This window comes from Erpetoichthys calabaricus, chromosome 3, assembly GCF_900747795.2.
Source record: "Erpetoichthys calabaricus chromosome 3, fErpCal1.3, whole genome shotgun sequence".
Taxonomy (NCBI): domain Eukaryota; kingdom Metazoa; phylum Chordata; class Cladistia; order Polypteriformes; family Polypteridae; genus Erpetoichthys; species Erpetoichthys calabaricus.
In genome coordinates, this window is record NC_041396.2 from 303,178,920 (window position 1) to 303,199,738 (window position 20,819).

General features: G+C 44.6%; 1 protein-coding gene across 4 annotated transcripts in view; it reads right to left on the bottom strand.

Moving 5' to 3' along the window:
* The window catches only part of LOC114649588 (pre-mRNA-processing factor 40 homolog B-like), a 138,743-nt gene that overhangs the window by 21,518 nt on the left and 96,406 nt on the right, over positions 1-20,819 (bottom strand). For 3 of the 4 annotated variants that reach the window (XM_051925041.1, XM_051925043.1, XM_051925040.1), the window contains exons 19-23: positions 18,745-18,836; positions 18,543-18,659; positions 2,012-2,149; positions 1,837-1,932; positions 1,661-1,747 (exon numbers count right to left, since the gene is read on the bottom strand). In XM_051925041.1, coding sequence (XP_051781001.1) covers positions 1,661-1,747; positions 1,837-1,932; positions 2,012-2,149; positions 18,543-18,659; positions 18,745-18,836 — 530 coding nt within the window. The remainder of the gene's footprint in view (positions 1-1,660; positions 1,748-1,836; positions 1,933-2,011; positions 2,150-18,542; positions 18,660-18,744; positions 18,837-20,819) is intronic. The other variant, XM_051925042.1, reaches the window with a different exon arrangement.

The following is a 20,819-nucleotide window of genomic DNA, read 5'->3' on the forward strand; positions in this document are numbered from 1 at the left end:
CATCCTGTTTCCCCTGATCATCCTTGAGATGTTTCTGCAGCTTCACTGGAGTCCACCTGTGGTAAATTCAGTTGACTGGACCTGATTTGGAAAGGCACACACCTGTCTATAGAAGGTCCCACAGTTGACAGTTCATGTCAGAGAACAAACCAAGCATGAAGTCACAGGAATTGTCTGTAGACCTCCAAGACAGGATTGTCTCTTGGCACAAATCTGGGGAAGGTTACAGAAAAATTTCTTCTGCTTTGAAGGTCCCAGTGAGCACAGTGGCCTCCATCATCCGTAAGTGGAAGAAGTTCGAAACCACCAGGACTCATCCTAGAGCTGGCCAGTCATCTAAACTGAGCAATCGGGGGAGAAGGGCCTTAGTCAGGGAGGAGACCAAGAACCCGATGGTCACTCTGTCAGAGCTCCAGAGGTCCTCTGCGGAGAGAGGAGAACCTTCCAGAAGGACAACCATCTCTGCAGCAATCCACCAATCAGGCCTGTATGGTAGAGTGGCCAGACGGAAGCCACTCCTTAGTAAAAGGCACATGGCAGCCTGCCTGGAGTTTGCCAAAAGGCACCTGAAGGACTCTCAAGACCATGAGAAAGAAAATTCTCTGGTCTGATGAGACAAAGATTGAACTCTTTGGTGTGAATGCCAGGCGTCACGTTTGGAGGAAACCAGGCACCACTCATCACCAGGCCAATACCATCCCTACAGTGAAGCATGGTGGTGGCAGCATCATGCTGTGGGGACTGGGAGACTAGTCAGGATAAAGGGAAAGATGACTGCAGCAATGTACAGAGACATCCTGGATGAAAACCTGCTCCAGAGCGCTCTTGACCTCAGACTGGGGCGACAATTCGTCTTTCAGCAGCACAACGACCCTAAGCACACAGCCAAGATATCAAAGGAGTGGCTTCAGGACAACTCTGTGAATGTCCTTGAGTGGCCCAGCCAGAGCCCAGACTTGAATCTGATTGAACATCTCTGGAGAGATCTTAAAATGGCTGTGCACCGACGCTTCCCATCCAACCTAATGGAGCTTGAGAGGTGCTGCAAAGAGGAATGGGTGAAACTGGCCAAGGATAGGTGTGCCAAGCTGGTGGCATCATATTCAAAAAGACTTGAGGCTGGAATTGCTGCCAAAGGGGCATCGACAAAGTATTGAGCAAAGGCTGTGAATACTTATGGACATGGGATTTCTCAGTTTTGTTATTTTTAATAAATTTGCAAAAACCTCAAGTAAACTTTTTTGAATTTAATCCATTTGGAATAAGGCTGTAACATAACAAAATGTGGAAAAAGTGATGCGCTGTGAATACTTTCCAGATGCACTGTATCTATATAATCCAATGTCTGTCTGTCTGTCCGCTTTTCACAAGAGAACTACTGCTGTTACACTCTGCCACTCCATCCGCTTTTACAGAGGGGACGAGCCACTTCAGGTGCCCCCCACTTTGAGAACCAAGTTAGACTACAAGTTCCAGACATTTGTATTGGCTTTTTCAAATGAAAGTGCGACACTTCTGTTTTGTTTTTATTTTAAACACCTGGAAATCTGTTATAAAAATAAAGTCACGTTTTTCATTTATGCAATAGCCCTGTGCCACCCACTCTCTTGGGCCCCAGGGTCTAAGCCCAGGCGTTAATCAGGTGCTGGCAGGCACTTACCGAGTGGGAGTGAGACTTCTTGCGGTGGTGCTTCTTGGTTTTCTTGGAGTGCTTCTTGCTCTTGGAGTGGTAATGCTGGCACTCATTCTAAAGACAAAAGACAGAGAGCACTTCATTTCCAACTCTTTCTTGAACGCGCCCTGCCACCCCACCCAGCATGTCCTCCATGCCCGCACCTCAAGCACCTGGATGAATTCTTTAAAGAGCCGAATTCTCTCCGACTCCAGCGTGATCTGCTCAAAGGCGCCATCGCACAGGAACCGCTCCCGTACCTGCGAGACAGAAGCAGGGATGCCAGTGGTTGTTGGCGGCATAGTGGGGTGCCTGTTACGGGACATGTGTGGCACTCACCTCCTCCCAGACAGAACTTGGCTCAAGGGGTGGCGTTGCCTGCTTCAGCATGCTCTTGAAGGCGGCCTCCTTCCTGCGCTGCTTGCGGGACTCCTCCTTCTCCCTCTCCTTCTCTCTGGCCTCAGCCTTCTCAAGCAGCTACAACAGAGACATTGGCAGAGGTTTGATGCCAAGTCACATATCGTCCAGTCTCAAAGCCTCCTCACCATTGTGATTCATTTCCCAGTGAACTTTTCCTTTAATTCATCCTCATATAACATGTCTCTATTTCTAAGTCAAAATAGTAAAATTCACTTGTGCCACAACACCTGACAATACATGGCACCCAGTAACGAGGGCACAGTTAAGCATATTCTCATTTATAGATAATTATAAGCAGGATGCCTTAGCACCTGCAGGCCAAGCCATTCTGGAATAGGCATTTTTGCCACAACAACCTAGGCTGGCATTCCAAGTGTCCTTTGCCCTGAGGGTGTAGCTGCCAACGTTGCAGGTACCACTTTTTATTTTATCTCAGTAGCTTTGTCCCAATGTCCCTTTAATGCTACAGGCAAATGCCACTTCGTACAGAGGCCACAGTCTCCATCCCGTGTCACTTTTTTACTTTTACCCCAGTACCGGTATTCATCTGGTCAGTGCAAAAGGGCAACGTGTCCGACAGGTAAAAATATCCCAAGTCACGGCACAACTTGGGACAGTTAAAAAAAAAAAAAAAAATCACAAATAGAAAAAGAGCCAACACAACTGATGGCACGCATTATTCAAGATGGAGACTCCACCAATCAGAAGGGCAGTGGGTACCAAGGCAGAGTATATAAACATCATGGAGACAATTGCATGGAAGAAAATAAACAATAACCATAACTCACTATTAAAGAAAGGAGAATTATGGGATATTGGACATCAGAGTACCATAAACATCACTATATAAAATCCAACATCTGTCTGTCTGTCCGCTTTTCACGAGAGAACTGCTTAACGGATTTAGATCAGGTTTTTTTTCTATAATTTGCTGAAACATTCCAGTTGATTTTGCGACTTCTCTCATCGCGCTATGATACTTCACCTGAAGTACCAATTTATTAGCGCGAATCCGAGAGACACAGCGGGCTGAGGGGAGGGGGACAGGGCTCTCCTCATTCACGCGCCACCCTCGGAGCATATCTTACCTCCGCTTAGTTAGCGAATGAGAGAACTACTTAACGGATTTAGATCAGGTTTTTTTTTTCTAGAATTTGCTTGAACATTCCGGTTGATTTTGCGACTTCTCTCATCATGCTAAGTATCACAGTTCACTTGCGGTACTGATTTATTAGCGCAAATCCGAAAGAGACACAGCAGGCTGAAGCCCTCCTCACTCATGTGCCAGCCTCGGGGCACACTAGCTAGCAAACGAGAGAGCTACTCTACAGATTTAGATTCTAGAATTTGCTTCAACATTCTAGTTCACAGGTTTCGAACTCCAGGCCTGGAGGGCCGCAGTGGCTGCAGGTTTTCATTCTGACCCTTTTCCTAATCAGTGAGTAGTTTTCACTGCTAATTAACTCCTTTTTCCCTTAATTTTAATAGCCCTGTTTTTAAGGATTCAGTCCTCTGAATTGATTTGTTTCTTCATTAAATGGCAACCAAACAGAAATGAGACATGAAACGAGCCAACAGATGACCAGCTAAACTGGGGCTTCAAACTCCAACCAGTTTCTTAATGAGAAGCCAATTCTTGCTGTTAATTAAACCCGTTACTTAATTCCATAGCTTGCTGCTGCTCTCATTCTGCTACAGCAGACATTTCCCAAAGTGTTTCTGATTATTGACCTGAGAAATCAACCTTCCCGAGAACCTCACCTTTCTTTATGTTCAGATAATGTGGTTAGCTGGTCACCTGTTTTCTCATTTTGTGTCTCATTATTGTTTGGCTGCTAATTAAGCAAATAGAAAGAACTAAGGGGTCTGAGTCGAGTTAATTAAATCTAAGGCAAAACAAGTTAATTAGCAGGAAAAACAGGTCACTAATTAAGAAGGTAGTTAGAATGAAAACCTGCAGTCATTGCGGCCCTCCAGGACTGGAGTTCGACACCCGTGTTCTAGTTGATCTTGCAACTTCTCTCATTGCACTATGTATCCAAGTTTGTTTGCGGTACCGATTTATTAGCACGAATCCAACAGAGACGCTGCCAGCTGAGGCCCCCCTCACTCATGCACCAGTCTTGTGGCGTATCTTACATCTGCTTAGCTAGCGAAACTACTTAACAGATTGAGATCGGGTTTTTTTCTATAATTTGCTGGAACATTCCAGTTGATTTTGCGACTTCTCTTATCGCACTAAGAATCACAGTTCACTTGCAGAAGCGATGTATTGGCACTAATCCGAGAAAGAAGGACAAGATAAAACCTTTTATTCTGCTGGAATCCCAGCACTTCCAGGCAGGTGGCGCCAGTGCATTGAGAAGACTGGAGACTCCATTGAGAAATGACATTAGCGGTTTTGTGAAGGTTTGTCCCATTTTCTTACTTTAGCTCGACTCCCCCTTGTATAATCAATCCCAGTGTGCAACAGAAGACATTAACTTAGTCGCAAATAAATCAAATTTACTACAATAATCCGGGAAAAAAAATGTCCCGAGATACCCATCACCTCACATACTGGCTAAAAAGTAATAAATGCCCATAAAAGTCCCTCCAGTAGACACGGGGTGACTGTAAACATTGGATCTGAAGAATGAATGTTAAATAAAATGTCTCCACCTGTGTACTGGGATCCCACAATGTCTACTGGATGATGCAAAAATGTGCAGATTTAGGAGGCCAGGCCAGGACATAACAAATTCCAGAAGAAGAATGAGCTGATGCTATAAATGGATGAGGAATATAATAGTCAATGCATTTTGGAAACCATAGTGGTCCTTTTATCTACAGATCTTCTAATCTGAGTGTGCAGCAAAGTATTAGGGAATTAGTAGGATGGTTTCTGATCTACAGCCACGTAAATGTGGAAACCTGCTATGACGTCACCTGGGGTCACTTTCCATAATAATAATACATTTTATTTATATAGCGCCTTTCCCATGCTCAAGGCACTTACAGAATATAATAAAGAATGGCAGCGGATACAGTATATAGCATTGTACAAACCAGATAAATAAATAAAGAAGATTAAGACAGTGAATTCTGAAAAAAAAAAAGAAACAGACTTTCCATGCCTGAAATGCAGCTGCTGTGCTCACGTCTTTAAAGGTGACAAGATTCCGAGCGATCGTTCATCTAGTAGCTTACAAAACAGAAAGGACTGCAGCACAAAGGGTGCCATTTCCCTTCCGTTTTTTGCACCTGCACTTTGGATTGCGAGTGGTAGAGCGACTCAAACAGAGGCTGGCGTGTTAGTGAGCCCGACTCCCCACTCCTGATGTCACGCTAACACCCTCCCCTCGGCCCGCAGCCTGTCTCTTGGATTAGCACAAGTAAATCACTCCTGCCAGCAAACTATGATACTCAGCGTGATGAGAGAAGTCACAGATGTTCAAGCAAATTCCAGAAAAAACTCCGATCTAAATCCATGAAGTAGTTCTCTCATTTGCTAGTTCAGCGGAGTTAAGGTTACGCCCAGAGGCGGATTCGCGCAAATAAATTGATGCCACAACCCGAACTATAATATCATTGCACAACAATTTTTTTTTGAAAAGACTTGCTTCCTGAAAAGTCTGATTGTGACAGGTACCTACTGGGTATGCACAAATATAGTTTCGTAATTACTGCATCATGTAGGAACTCTGAGAAATAGACATTTACATGTTTACTGACAATAACGTAGAGTATTTAGTCACGTTTATGTTTCACATAAGCTATGAAATTCAACAGAATTAAAAGTGTTTTGCTCCTGATTTTCTTTTGTATTCAATGTCTGGTGCATCACGTTGAAGACCAACAGTAGTCAGCAAGCATTGATGGATTCCAGTTGCCCTGGTATTGTCTCTCCATCGTAGCAATGTCCTGGTGAAACCTTTCACCGTGTTTGTCACTGACAGCACCAAGATTTGCGGGGAAAAACTCCAAGTGTGAGTGAAGGAAATGAATCTTGAGTACCATGTTGTACTTCATTGTCTTGTATGCTTTAAGAAGTTTGTCTACCAGCTGAGTGTAGTTTGGGGCTCTGTAATCGCCCAGACGTCTTTGAAGGCTTTCCAGGCAATTTTTTCCGGCCCAACTAACAGATCTTCAAACCGCTTGTCACTCATAACGAGTCTGATCTGGGGGCCAACAAAAATGCCCTCTTTGATCTTGGCGTCAGTTATTCTTGGGAACATGTCTTAAATAACGAAAACCTTCGCCTTCCTTGTTCAGTGCTTTCACGGAATTCTTCACGAGTCCCAGTTTTATGTGAAGAGGAGGCAAAAATATCTTTGCCAGGTCGACAAGCGATTCATGTGCCACATTTTTCTGTCCTGGAACTAACTTTTTACGGAGGGGCCAGTTCTGTCGAGAATAGTGAGATTCTTTGGCACGGCTGTCCCATTCACAGATGAGACAACAGTACTTTATATAGCCGAGCTGCAGTCCTAGTAACAGAGCAACGACTTTAAGATCTCCACAGATATTCCAGTTGTACCTGCTATACTGGACGTGCTTCAGCAACAGTTCCATATTCTCATACGTTTCTTCCATGTGTGCTGCACAGCTAACAGGTACAGAAGGATAAATGTTGCCATTGTGTAGCAGAACAGCTTTCAGGCTTAACATTGACGAATCGATGAAAAGACGCCACTCTTCTATTGTTATCACAACCCAAGGCCGAGAACAACTGTCAACTTGTGCAAAAAAATTGGTTATATAATAGTAATAATTAATAATAATTCTTTACATTTATATAGCGCTCTCCACACAGGGAGAACCCGGGAAGCGAACCCACAATCTCCTTACTGCAAAGCAGCAGCACCACCACTGCGCCACCTGTGAGGACCCTGTATCCAATATCATGATGTCGGCCTCGAAACACAGAAATCTTTGTACCTGGTGACAGCAAACACCATTCCTGAAGTCTCGAACCCAGCAGCTTGGCTTTTGCTTTTGACAGACCCAAATTTCTGACCAAATCGTTCAATTCGGACTGTGGATCGCCTGATGAGCACGGTTCGAAATCGGGCTCAATGTCACTGTCAGAACCCTGCATTGCAGTTTCTTCATCTGCTTCATCTAAGGTCCAATCCTCTGGTGGTTTCGGAATTGGAAGACTAGTCATGATGTGGCACGGGTCTCATTGCTGAAGGCTGATTACGATATTCAATTGACTTCTTGTTTTGGGCAGAGAAACCAGACACACCAGTCAAACAGAAGTAACAGTCCGTCACATGGTCTCTCTGTTCTCGCCATATCATCGGAACAGCAAATGGCATCGTCTTTCGAGTGCCTCTGAGCCAGGCTCTCAGACTGACAGCACATGTCGCACAGCGAATGTGAGGCACCCATTCCTTGTCTTGATCACCAGCCGAAATACAGATGATAAGCTTTCTTCATAAGAGCAGTCATCCAACGTCTCTGAGGCGCAAGTGTATATTCGCCACACACAGATATAGTAGAATGTATCGTGGCTGCTACGACATTGACGAGACATATCGCCCGACACCAAAACGTCTATAGCATCCAGCTTACTTACTGTTATACTGCTACAGATACTATACTTTACTATACTGATACTCTACATACACACTGACTATCTATAATAACCAAATGAGCAGGATCGCTGTATGCAAGGCACCTTTATAGCATGCTGAGACAGCATCAAGCTCCTTCAGCCAGGATATCAACTTCCACAGCACAGCTTCCAACCTGCTCTGATTCCATGGCTGGACATGCCCAGGCTGCACAAACCGTTGTTGATAAGTCACTTACGGGGGCAAAAATGTTTGGATACAAATATAAGAAAAAATCAGGACAAAACTGAAATGGTACGTGATCGGTACATTGTGATGTGACATTCGTGATCAGCACCCACAAATCTATAAGAATCTCCAAACAGTGTTCAAGAAGCAAAAACTTTGTTGTGCAGTGTATTTAGTGTGATGAGAGAAGTTGCAAAATCAACTGGAATGTTCAAGCAAATTCTAGAAAAAAAAAAAAGATCTAAATCAGAGAGAGAGATTGGTCTAAATCAGGGGTGTCGAGCTTCAGTCCTGGAGGACCGCAGTGGCTGCAGATTTTCATTCTAACCCATCTTCTTAATTAGTGACCAGTTTTTGCTGCTAATTACTTCTTTTAATTAACTTGACTCAGGCCCCTTAGTTGTTTCTTTTTCCTTAATTAGCTGCCAAACAATAATGAGACATGAAACAAGCGGCCACATGACCAGCTCACCTGTTCCCATCACACAGAATCTGAAAACAGAGAAAGGTGGAGGTCTCAGTAAGGCTGATCTCTCAGGTCATCAAAACATCTTGACGGTGTTCTTAGAAAAAAACATTAAAATCATCAGTTTTGGAAATGTCTGCTGTGGCAGAATGAATAATTAAATAATGGGTTTAATTAACAGTGAGCATTGGCTTCTCATTAAGATACTGGTTGGAGTTTGAAGCCCCAGGTTAAGCTAGTCATCTGTTGGCTTGTTTCACGTCTCATTTCTGTGTGGCTGCCATTTAATTAAGAAATGAATCAATTCAGAGGACTGAATCCTTAAAAACAGGGCTATTGAAATGAAGGGAAAAAAGTGAATTAGCAGTGAAAACTGGTCACTGATTAGGAAAAGGGTTAGAATGAAAACCTGCAGACACTGCGGCCCTCCAGGCCTGGAGTTCGACACCCGTGGTCTAAATGAAACACAAGATCTCCAGTGTTTTCTTTAAATGTTACATTATCTTCGTAAGAGTCTGCTTGTCAGGCTGGACGTGAGCATGGCTTGGTACTCATCTGGTAGCAAATGAAAGCGGGTCACTTTGTTTTTTTTTTTTATTTTTTATTAATCACTTATATGTTGCCTTACTGGATCCACGTCAATGGCAGGTCGGCTGGTCTCTTAACATAGGAGAACTGTATAATAAAGGGCAGAGCAGGCTCTTCTTTAATGTGGGAGGTGGCATCATCACTTCAAGAGAGGCCCACCTAATCAATAAGCCAGGGGTTCTCAAAGTCAGTCCTTTGAGTTAGCTGCAATTTATTTCTCTTATTCTACATTCAGAAAAGCACATTTTTACATTTATAAGACATTTAGAAATATTTCTGCTTTTGCTCTCGATTTAAATGCTTAACTCTCCTTTGTTGATTTCATTCTGTTTTGCCCTTTCTCTGTGCAGTTTTCCCCCTTCGTTGAATCTTATTAATGACAATTAAAAATGAGCAGAGCAGACCCCCAAGCAAAACAGCACTGAATTATGAAAGGCTGCAACTACTCTAAAGTCAGAGCCACTAATTAGTAAATAATGGATTAATTAAACAATTAGAACAGCTGGAAAAGAAGAATAAAAACATGAAAATATTGTTAAAAAGAAAAAAAAATATATTATTCCCATATAACTGCTTGGTACATTTTAATATATTATATATATATATATATATACTGTATGGGCGGCACGGTGGCGCAGTGGGTAGCGCTGCTGCCTCACAGTTAGGAGACCTGAGGTTCGCTTCCCGGGTCCTCCCTGCGTGGAGTTTGCATGTTCTCCCCGTGTCTGCGTGGGTTTCCTCCCGCAGTCCAAAGACATGCAGGTTAGGTGCACTGGCGATTCTAAATTGGCCCTAGTGTGTGCTTGGTGTGTGGGTGTGTTTGTGTGTGTCCAGCGGTGGGTTGGCACCCTGCCCGGGATTGGTTCCTGCCTTGTGCCCTGTGTTGGCTGGGATTGGCTCCAACAGACCCCCGTGACCCTGTGCTCGGATTCAGCGGGTTGGATAATGGATGGATGGATACTGTATATATTTTTTAACCAAACTTAGTTTTTTAATTTCTATATTGTTCCCAAAACACGGAATTTGGGAAGTAACACATCACTTAATGAATCCCAGGAGTCCAATTAAAAATAGAAGCTGGTTGGAACAAAAACCTGCAGCCACAGTTGGGGGGGCCACAGGACTGAGGTTGGGTAACACTGCAATAAGATAATTAAAAGGATGTGTTTTCACTGTTATTATGGGATATTGAGTGTAGACTGAGGGGCAAAATGTCAAATTGATCCAATTTCAAATGAAATCCAAAGCATTAAAAAGTGTGCAGAAAGTGAGGGGATCTGAACACTTACTGAATCCACCGTACATGATATAAAGCAGTGGCCCAGCACTGACACCTGCTGGACACCCCTCGTAATATCAAGACCACCTTGAACAGCCGAGCTGAGCCGAGCCCAGAAGACCTGGGGCCGCCAGATGAAACAGTCAAGAGACCACCACTCAAGGCTGGCTCAGTGTCACCAGCTTGGAAACACCAGCCACAGAACCCCCACCCCAAAACACTCTGATTCACGATTTGACTTTGATGAGATGACCAAAAGACAGCAACAGAAGGAAAGGGAGGAAAAATGTGGTCTCCCAAACCGGAACTTTCTACCTCCAATCTCCTTTCTCAAGCTGTGACTCGAGAAGTGGGTGACCACTCGGTCATCTTAGTTCAACACAGATAACCTTCAAGGGCCTCCTTCTCATTTCAGGTGACCACCGATGAAGAGACACATTAGGGGAGACAGTGACACAGTGCCTCTTAACCTCTGCCTGCTTACGTTATTTTTTTTTCCATGAGATGCCCCTGTGACAGGGGTCCTCAACTCCGGTCCTGGAGGTCTTCATTCTAACCCTTTTCTTAATTAGTGACCTGTTTCGCTGCTAATTAACTCCTTTTCCTTTCATTTCAATTGACTTGCTTTTTAAGATTTGTTCCCCTGAATTTCTTCCATTGTTCCTCTGATTTGCTTCATTTCTTTCCTTAAATGGCACCCAAACAGAAATGAAATGTGAAGTGAGGGAGCCGACAGAAAACCAACAAAATCAGGGCCTCAAACGCCAAGCAATTTCACTCCAACCAGCTGCATCATTAGGCGGCGAGTTTTGTTCTTCTTTCGGCTGCTCCCGTTAGGGGTTGCCACAGCGGATCATCTTCTTCCATATCATTCTGTCCTCATCATCTTGTTCTGTTACACCCATCACCTGCATGTCCTCTCTCACCACATCCGTAAACCTTCTCTTAGGCCTTCCTCTTCTCCTCTTACCTGGCAGCTCTATCCTTAGCACCCTTTTCCCAGTATACCCCTCATCTCTCCTCTGCACATGTCCAAACCAATGCAATCTCACCTCTCTGACTTTGTCTCTCAACTGTCCCACCTGAGCCGACCCTCTAATGTCCTCATTTCTAATCCTAATCATCCTCGTCACACCCAATGCAAATCTTAGCATCTTTAACTCTGCCACCTCCAGCTCTGTCTCCTGTGCCACCGTCTCCAGCGCATATGACATAGCTGGTCTCACTACCGTCCTGTAGACCTTTCCTTTCACTCTTACTGATACCCGTCTGTCACAGATCACTCCTGACACTCTTCTCCACCCACTCCACCCTGCCTTTACTCTATTTTTCACTTCTCTTCCACAATCCCCATTACTCTGTACTGTTGATCGCAAGTATTTAAACTCGTCCACCTTCGCCAACTCTACTCCCTGCATCCTCACCATTCCACTGGCCTCCCTCTCATTTACACACATGTACAGTATTCTGCTTCATTAGGCGCCGAGTCTCCTTGTTAATTAAACTCGTTCTTTAATTCTATGGCTTGTTGCTGATCTCATTGTGCAATAGCAGACAATTCTGAAATTGCTGATTTTCTCTAAGAGCTCTTTTAAAATGTTTTGGGGACCATCACCTTTCTTTATTTTCAAATATTGTATGATCGACAAAAGTTTTTTGGCTCATTTTGTATTCTCATTTTTGTTTGGCTGCTAATTAAGGGAAAAGAAACAATTAAGGGGTCTGAGTCTTCAAGAGCAAGTCAAATAAAATGAATTCAAAAGAAGTTAATTAGCAGTAAAAACAGGTCACTAATTAAGAAAAGGGTTAGAATGAAAACCTGCAGCCACTAACTGAGAGTTAGGGACCCCTGCCCTATGAAATCCTGCTCTATCCAGCAGTGGGCAACAGGATGGCCTAACAAAGGCTGCAGGTTTTCATTCTAACCCTTTTCTTAATTGGTGACCTGTTTTTACTGCTAATTAACTTCATTTTAATTGCCCTGTTTTGAACGATATAGTCCTCTGAATTGATTTTTTTCTTCATTAAATGGCAGCCAAACAGAAATGAGATGTGAAACGAGCCAACAGACGACCAGCTAAACTGGGATTTCAAACTCCAACCAGTTTCTTAATGAGAAGCCGATTTTTTTTGTTAATTAAATGCATTATTTAATTCCATGGGCTGTTGTTGCTCTCGTTCTGCCACATCAGACATTTACAAAACTGTTAATTTTCTGTTTTGTCTAAGAACATCGTCAAAATGTTTGGGTGACCCTACTGAAACCTTCACCTTTCTTTATTTTCCGATACTGTGTGATGAGCACAGGTTAACTGGTCAAGTGGCGGCTCATTTTGTGTCTCATTATTGCTTGGATGCTGACTAAGGAAAATGTAACAATTAGCAGGGGTGGCAAACTCCAGTCCTGGTGGGCCGCAGTGGCTGCAGGTTTTCATTCTAACCATCTTCTTCATTAGTTTTTGCTGCTAATTAACTTCTTTTGCCTTAATTTTAATTAACTTGACTCAGGCCCCTTAGTTGTTTCTTTTTCCTTAATTAGCTGCCAAACAATAATGAGACACAAAACAAGGTACCACATGACCAGCTCACCTGTGCCCATCACACAATATCTGAAAATAAAGAAAGGCCAAGGTCTCAGTAAGGTTGATCTCTCAGATCACCCAAACATATTTTGATGGTGTTCTTCGAAAAAACAGAAAATCAACAGTTATGTAAATATCTGCTGTGTCAGAATGAGAGCAGCAACAAGCCATAGAATTAAATAACGGGTTTAATTAACAGCAAGAATCGGCTTTTCATTAAGAAACTGGTTGGAGTGAATTTAATTGGAGTTTGAAGCCCCAATTTAGCTGGTCAACAGTTGATTTGTTTCACATTTGATTTCTGTTTGGTTGCCATTTAATGAAGAAAATAATTAATTCAGAGCACTGAATCCTTAAAACAGGGCTATTAAAATGAAAGGAAAAAGGAGTTAATTAGCAGTGAAAACTGGTCACTGATTAGGAAAAGGAGTAGAATGAAAACCTGGAGCCACTGCGGCCCTCCAGGATTGGAGTTTGCCACCCCTAAACTAAGGGCTCTGAGTCAAGGGGTCTAAGGCAAAACCTGATCACTAATTAAGACGATGGTTAGAATTGAAACCTGCTGCCTCTGCGGCCCACCAGGACCGGAATTGGACACCCCTGGCCTACCGTTTAGAACCACGTCTACCATTTTCTAGGCCCGTCCACAAGGGTTTGCCCCTTTACAAGGTGTGATCAAAAAAAAAAAAAAAAAAAACGGTGAATGTTTAAATAGGGCGGCACGGTGGCGCAGTGGTAGCACTGCTGCCTCACAATTAGGAGACCCGGGTTCGCTTCCCGGGTCCTCCCTGCGTGGAGTTTGCATGTTCTCCCCGGTTTCCTCCCACAATCCAAAGACATGCAGGTTAGGTGGATCGGCGATTCTAAATTGGCCCTAGTGTGTGCTTGGTGTGTGTGTGTGTTTGTGTGTGTGTGTCCTGCGGTGGGTTGGCACCCTGCCCGGGATTGGTTCCTGCCTTGTGCCCTGTGTTGGCTGGGATTGGCTCCAGCAGACCCCCGTGACCCTGTGTTTGGATTCAGCGGGTTGGAAAATGGATGGATGGATGGATGGATGTTTAAATAAAAAAAAAATGATTACAGTAAAAGACAGAGTGCCATTAATACCCCTCACTTTGAACACTCTTATCCCATCGTTCTTGCCACTTCCTGAAGTAGTTCTAGATGTCCTCTTTTGTGAATGTCTGGAATTGCTGTACCAGAAGCAAAGTTTGAAACGGAGCATTGTCACGATGGAGGATGAAACCGTTTACCCATTTCTCTCATCATTTCCTAAACACTCTAATAAGCCTTTATAATATTTAGAATTCACCTTAGTGTTCCTGGGTACAAACTCAGCTTGTATAATTCCATCAAGATCAAAAAACACCATCATCATCATCACCTTGATGTTGGATCTGGATTGACGTGCAGAACATCAAGGCAGCCACGACAGCGGAACTAAAGACACTCACGAAAGAGGACTTCTAGAACTGCTTCAGAAAGTGACAAAACAATGGGGTACGCGTGTTCGAAGTGAAGGGGAGTACTTTGAGGAGGATTAATGGCAGTGTGTCTTTTACTGTAATTTTTTTTTTTTTTATTTAAACATTCATCATATTTTTTGATCACACCTTGTAACTCCACTCCTGCATCCTTGTGGCACGGAGATTTGGTTGACTGGCAATTCCCCGTTGGCCAACTGTTGGTGCCACGTTGAGGGTGGGTTACAAACAGAGCCATTTTTGAGTTGCGGAGTCTTATCTGAGGCCAACTCCAGCTTTCTGTGATAGGGGACTTGCTGAATTTTTTTGATACTGTTAATAAATTCTTCTTTGGCCGGTGCTAATTTTTTATCTTGGGTTTAATATATGATGAATTAATTTTTTATTTCTTTTTTTTTTTTTTTTTTTTTTTTATAAACGTATTTGGACCATCCATCCATCCTCTTCCGCTTATCCGAGGTCGGGTCGCGGGGGCAGCAGCTTGAGCAGAGATGCCTGGACTTCCCTCTCCCCGGCCACTTCTTCTAGCTCTTCCGGGGGAATCCCGAGGCGTTCCCAGGCTAGCCAAGAGACATAGTTCCTCCAGCATGTCTTGGGTCTTCCCCGGGGCCTCCTCCAGGTTAGAAGTGCCTGGAACACTTCACCAGGGAGGCTTCCTGGAGGCATCCTGATCAGATGCCCGAGCCACCTCACCTGACTCCTCTCGATGCGGAGGAGCAGCGGCTCTACTCTGAACTTCTCACCCTATCTTTAAGGGAGAGCCCAGACACCCTGTGGAGGAAACTCATTTCAGCCGCTTGTATTGGTGATCTCGTTCTTTTGGTCACTACCAATAGCTCATGACCATAGGTGAGGGTAGGAACATAGATCGACTGGTAAATTGCCTTGCGGCTCAGCTCCTTTTTCACCATGACAGACCGATGCAGAGCCTTCATCACTGCAGAGCCTTCATCACTGCAGATGCCGCACCGATCCGCCTGTCGATCTCACACTCCATTCTTCCCTCACTCGTGAACAAGACCCCGAGATACTTGAACTCCTCCACTTGGGGCAGGATCTTGCTCCCAACCCTGAGAGGACACTCCACCCTTTTTCAGCTGAGGACCATGGTCTCGGATTTGGAGGTGCTGATTCCCATCCCAGCCGCTTCACACTCGGCTGCGAACCGATCCAGAGAGAGCTGAAGATCATGGCCTGATGAAGCAAACAGGACATCATCATCTGCAAAAAGCAGTGACCCAATCCTGAGTCCACCAAACCGGACCCCCTCAACACCCTGGCTGCGCCTAGAAATTCTGTTCATAAAAGTTATGAACGGAATCGGTGACAAAAGGGCAGCCTTGGTGGAGTCCAACTCTCACTGGAAACGGGTTCGACTTACTGACGGCAATGCGGACCAAGCTCTGACACCGGTTGTACAGGGACCGAAGAACCCTTATCAGGGGGTCCGGTACCCCATACTCCCAGAGCACCCCCCACAGGATTCCCTGAGGGTCACGGTCGAATGCCTTTTCCAAGTCCACAAAACACATGTGGACTGGTTGGGCAAACTCCCATATTTTAACTTTTTATAGCACAACAGAATTTTCTTCTTTTTTTTGGTGTGGGGGCCCGCCATCTTCTGGTCCTGTCACCACAATGTGATGGCTGATTGTTGGGGTGGAGTGTGCTGGAAGTCAAGTCATGAGATGTCATTAGGGTGACACAATGGGGCACACGTCATCCAAGACCAACTCGGTGTGCAGTATTTATGAAAAGACTCATCAGGATTAGGACTTCTTGCTATCTAAGGACTATGAATGTCTGGATTATGATCAGGAGTTGGTGTTTTTGGTTAGTGACAACTGAGTTGTGTCTGAATTCGCCCAGGGAGAGCGGCACACACAGTAAAGACAAGAGAACATGACAAGCTGGGAGTGTCACATCTCAAGCTGGCTCAAGGAGATCATCTTTAATCGTGTTAAAATCCCAGAGTCCAGGGCTCCATCTCACTTCTGTGGTCTAAAACAGGACGACTAGGACATTAGAACAACTGTGATGAGAACAAGCCATTCAGCCCGACAAGCTCATCCGTCTTAGTCACCTAGGCTGTCCAAAATGACATCAAGTTGAAATATGAAGGGCCTTAAAATCCTACTCTTCGTTTCGCTCCTTCTTAATGTACTACACATGTCTCTGGTTCTTTGCATGAAGAAAAACTTTCAAACATGTGAGTGCATGTTCTTGTTGAACGAATTTTAAAGTAAAAGCTGGGATCCATTAGGCGAATTCCTTTCATAATTTACTGTATAGCACTCCAATCATGTCCCCTTCTTAGTCTTTAGGGAGAGAGGGTGGGAGAGTCACCATGTGACCAGTGGACCACCAGACTGGTGGAGAATGGGCTGCGGCTGAACGTCAAGAAAACGGAATACCGTTGGGGCCAAAAGTGTTGAGAATGACCCAAGTGTTGGTTTTCACCAAGTTTGCTGCTTCAGTGTTTTTAGATCTTTATGTCAGATGTTTCTCTGGTACACTGAAGTAGAATGACAAGCAGTTCAGAAGTTTCAAAGGCTTTCATTGACAATGACATCAAGTTTATGCACAGAGTCCATATCTGCAGTGTTGGCCTTTCTTTCTTTTTCAAGACCTCTGCAATTCTTCCTGGCAGGCTGGCAATCAACTTCTCGGTCCAATCCTGACTGATGGCCACCGCCTATTCTTGAATAGTCAGAATTGGTGGGTTTTTGTTTGCCCACCCGCTTCTTGAGGATTGACCACAAGTTCTCAATGGGGAGTTTCCTGGCCATGGACCCAAATTTTGATGTTTTGTTCCCCGAGCCACTCAGTTGTCACTTTTGCCTTATGGCCCAGTGATCCATCACGTTGGTCCCCAAACCTCCACAAGTCTTCACCTCACTCACACCTGCCTGCTGCCATAATCCTGAGCCATAAATAAAGAATGGGACCATAACATCCTCCGAGAGCAACCTCTCCCAACCATCCAAGAACAGTTTGGTGACCAACATGATGGAGCACCGGGCCATAAGGCAAAAGTGACAACTGAGTGGCTCAGGGAACAAAACATCCACAATTGGGGTCCATGGCCAGGAAACTCCCCATTAAGAACTTGTGGTCAATCCTCAAGAGGTGGATGGGCAAACAAAAACCCACCAATTCTGATTGTTCAAGAATGGGTGGCAGCCATCAGTTAGGATTGGGCCTAGAAGTTGATTGCCAGCCTGCCAGGGTAAACTGCAGAGGTCTTGAAAAAGAAAGAAAGGCCAACACTGCAAATATGGACTCTGTGCATAAACTTCATGTCATTGTCAATGAAAGCCTTTGAAACAACTTCTGAACTGCTTGTCATTCTACTTCAGTGTACCAGAGAAACATCTGACAAAAAAGATCTAAAAGCACTGAAGTGGCAAACCAACACTTGGGTCATTCTCCAAATGTTTGGGCCTGACTGTACGTGGGGTGTGGAATGAAGACAGATGGATCCATCCAAATGGATGGCCAGGACCTCAACAAAGTCCGTCAGTTCAAATACCTCGGCTCCCTTGTCTGTGCCGATGGCGAGACCCTGCCCGACACCCATACTCGTGTCAATGCAGCCTGGCTGAAGTGGAGACAGGTCACTGGAGTCCTCTGCGACCGCAAGATACCTGGTCCATCTGAAGGCCAAGGTCTACAAGAGCGTTGTACACCCAGTCGCCGTCTATGGATCCGAATGCTGGCCGGCCACCATCAAGCACGAGAACACCTTGCACGTCACAGAGATGCGCATGCTCCGGTGGGCGCTCAACCTCGTCACGAATGAAGATGTGAGAAGAAAAACAGGTGTGGTGCCAATAGTGTATAAAATGCAGAAGACCTGCATGTGCTGGTAGGGCCACATCATTCGCCACAGTGAGCAGTCAGTGGCCATGATGGCCCTTTGCCTCAGCCGAGACGGACGACCCAGAAATACGGTGGTTTGATCGACTTAAAGAAGACATGTGACTCTCCAACATCGCCCGCAAACGAAAGAAGTGGAGATCGACGTGCAGAAAAGCGTACCCTGCGCCAACGCAGGACAAACGGCAAGAAAGAAGAAGAAGTGGGAGAGCCACAATGAACGATTCCTTGTTGGTGACAAAAAGCATTTAGCCCATCGCCATAATGGTGATGCATTAAAAAACACAACAAGACACCAACTGGGCCTACTGTGGCATCCTTAGAAGTGAGTAGGTGGACCACACATGAGCACATGCAGGACACAGGCGCCTACTGAAATTACTCACACTGTTAAATGTCAGCTTGATGTTTCCGGCGTCCAAGGTGGCTGCCCGCTTGTCAAAGCTAATGACGTGAGCAAAGTCCTCAAAGGTTGTCTTGATTTCCACCCCAAAGTTACGGTCCTGGAAAGAAAAAGAAAAAAGGAGGCATATATTAGATGGCAGCCACCGGAGGGCATACAACAGACAGGCCGACAGTGAACGGTACCCTCAAGATGTCTTTGATGATCTTCTTCTCATCGTGGAAGCGGGCTTTCAGATCTTCAACGTAAAACTTGAACAAGTCCAGTGGTGTGGAACCTGAAAAAACAAAACAAACAAAAAAAACAAAAAACGCAGCACTTGAAATGAGCGAATCTCCTACCACCAGTGGGCATAAGTCTGCTGGGGGGACTGGTGGTGGGGGTGTGATGGGCAGTTTGCTATGGCAGAGTGAACACAACTTATAGTGCTTGGAAAAAATATTCGTCCCCGTCCTGATACTCTCTGTTTTTACATAGTTTACAGTGGGTATAGAAAAGAATCCCCCCTCTTTGAAATATTCCCATTTGTTTTGCTTTACAGCCTTAAATGAAAACACACACATAAATCATATTTCTCCACAGCTTTACTTACACAATGCCACCTCTAACATTCAAATGAAAGATATCACAGCTACAGTTCAGAAAAATTATAAAAAAATCAAACACAAGACCTACTGAGGATTAATAAAGGGTCACCCCCCAACGTCAATGTCATTTTGTTGATCCCCCTTTTTGCTTTAATGACAGGCTTGAGGCTGTTGGGATTCTTCTCTATCAGCTTTGCACACCTAGATTGAGCCCACTCAATATTTGCCCCCCCCCCCCCCCCCCACTCTTCTTTACAGTTTAATTGCTGAAGTTCGCTCAAATTGGCTGGTGAGCATTGGTGGTCTGCTATCTTCAGATCTTTCCACAGATTTACACTGTGATTTAGGTCTGGGCTCTGACTGGCCACACCAGGACATTCACTTTTCTCTCCTTCAGCTACTGTGTGGTCCATTTTGCTGTGTGCTTCGTGTTGTTGTGTTGAAAGGTGAACATTCTGCCCATCTTCCACTTTCTGGCAGAGGGTAGCAGGTTTTCCTCAGGAATTTGATGGTATTTTGCCCCATCCATTTTTCATTCTACCCTAATGAGAGCCCCAGGCCCCCCACAACAGGATGCTGCCCCCTCCATGCTTTACTGTAGGTATGGTGTGTCCTCACAGGTGGCGCAGTGGTAGTGCTGCTGCTTTGCAGTAAGGAGATTGTGTAAGATTGTGGGTTTGCTTCCCGGTTCCTCCCTGTGTGGAGAGCACTTTGAGTACTGAGAAAAGCGCTAAATAAATGTAATGAATTATTATTATTGTGTGTGGTGAGCTGCATTGGTGTACCGTTTGGTGTTGAGGCCAAATAGTTTGATTTTGGGCTCATCTGACCATAAGACCTTTTTCCACTTGGCATTAGAATCTTCAAGGTGCATTCTAGCAAAGCTCAAACGAGCCTTAATATGGCCTTTCTTGAGAAGTGCAACCCTCCTGAACAAGCCACAATTGTGGAGCGTTTGTTAAATTGTTGTCTCTTTACCATCAAATCCTGTAACTCCTTCAAAGTGGACATTGGCCTCTTGGTAGCCTCTCCTACCAGTTTCCTCCTGGCTCTTCCGTCCAGTTTGGAGGATCCAGGGAGGGTCCTAGTAGTACCAAACACATCTTTATGATGAACTTTACTGGGCTCCTTGGGATTGATAAAGCCTTTGAGATGTTTTTGTCTCCATCTCCTGCTTTATGTCTGTCCACAACTCTATCCCGGAGATCTTTTCAAAGTGGCCTGCCACCCATCGTCAGTTGTTTGCGGTCAGTTGCACTACCAAGGAAGGGAATGAATGGACCAGGAACAGCTTCACTAATCACACTCATTACAATTAATTACAGCCAGTAACCGCAATGGAAATGGTGGACACTTACACCTAATGGAGTTTAGGAGGGGGGTGGTGGTCTTTTACTAATCTCAGGATTTCTCGTTGTTTATTTTTTTACTTCTGAACTGTAGCTGTGAAATGTTTTACTTGGATATTATAGGTTGCATTGAGTCAGTAAAGCTGGGAAGAAATATTTTTTGTGTGTGTTTTAATTTAAGGCTGTAAAGAAAAAAAATGGGAGTATTTCGAGGGGGAGGGGGGGGAATTCTTTTCTATACACACTGTATGTAATGAACAGTCCCAGACCTTTAGACAAAATGCCATATTAAAGCAGGGGAACCTAAAGCTGACGTCACATGGC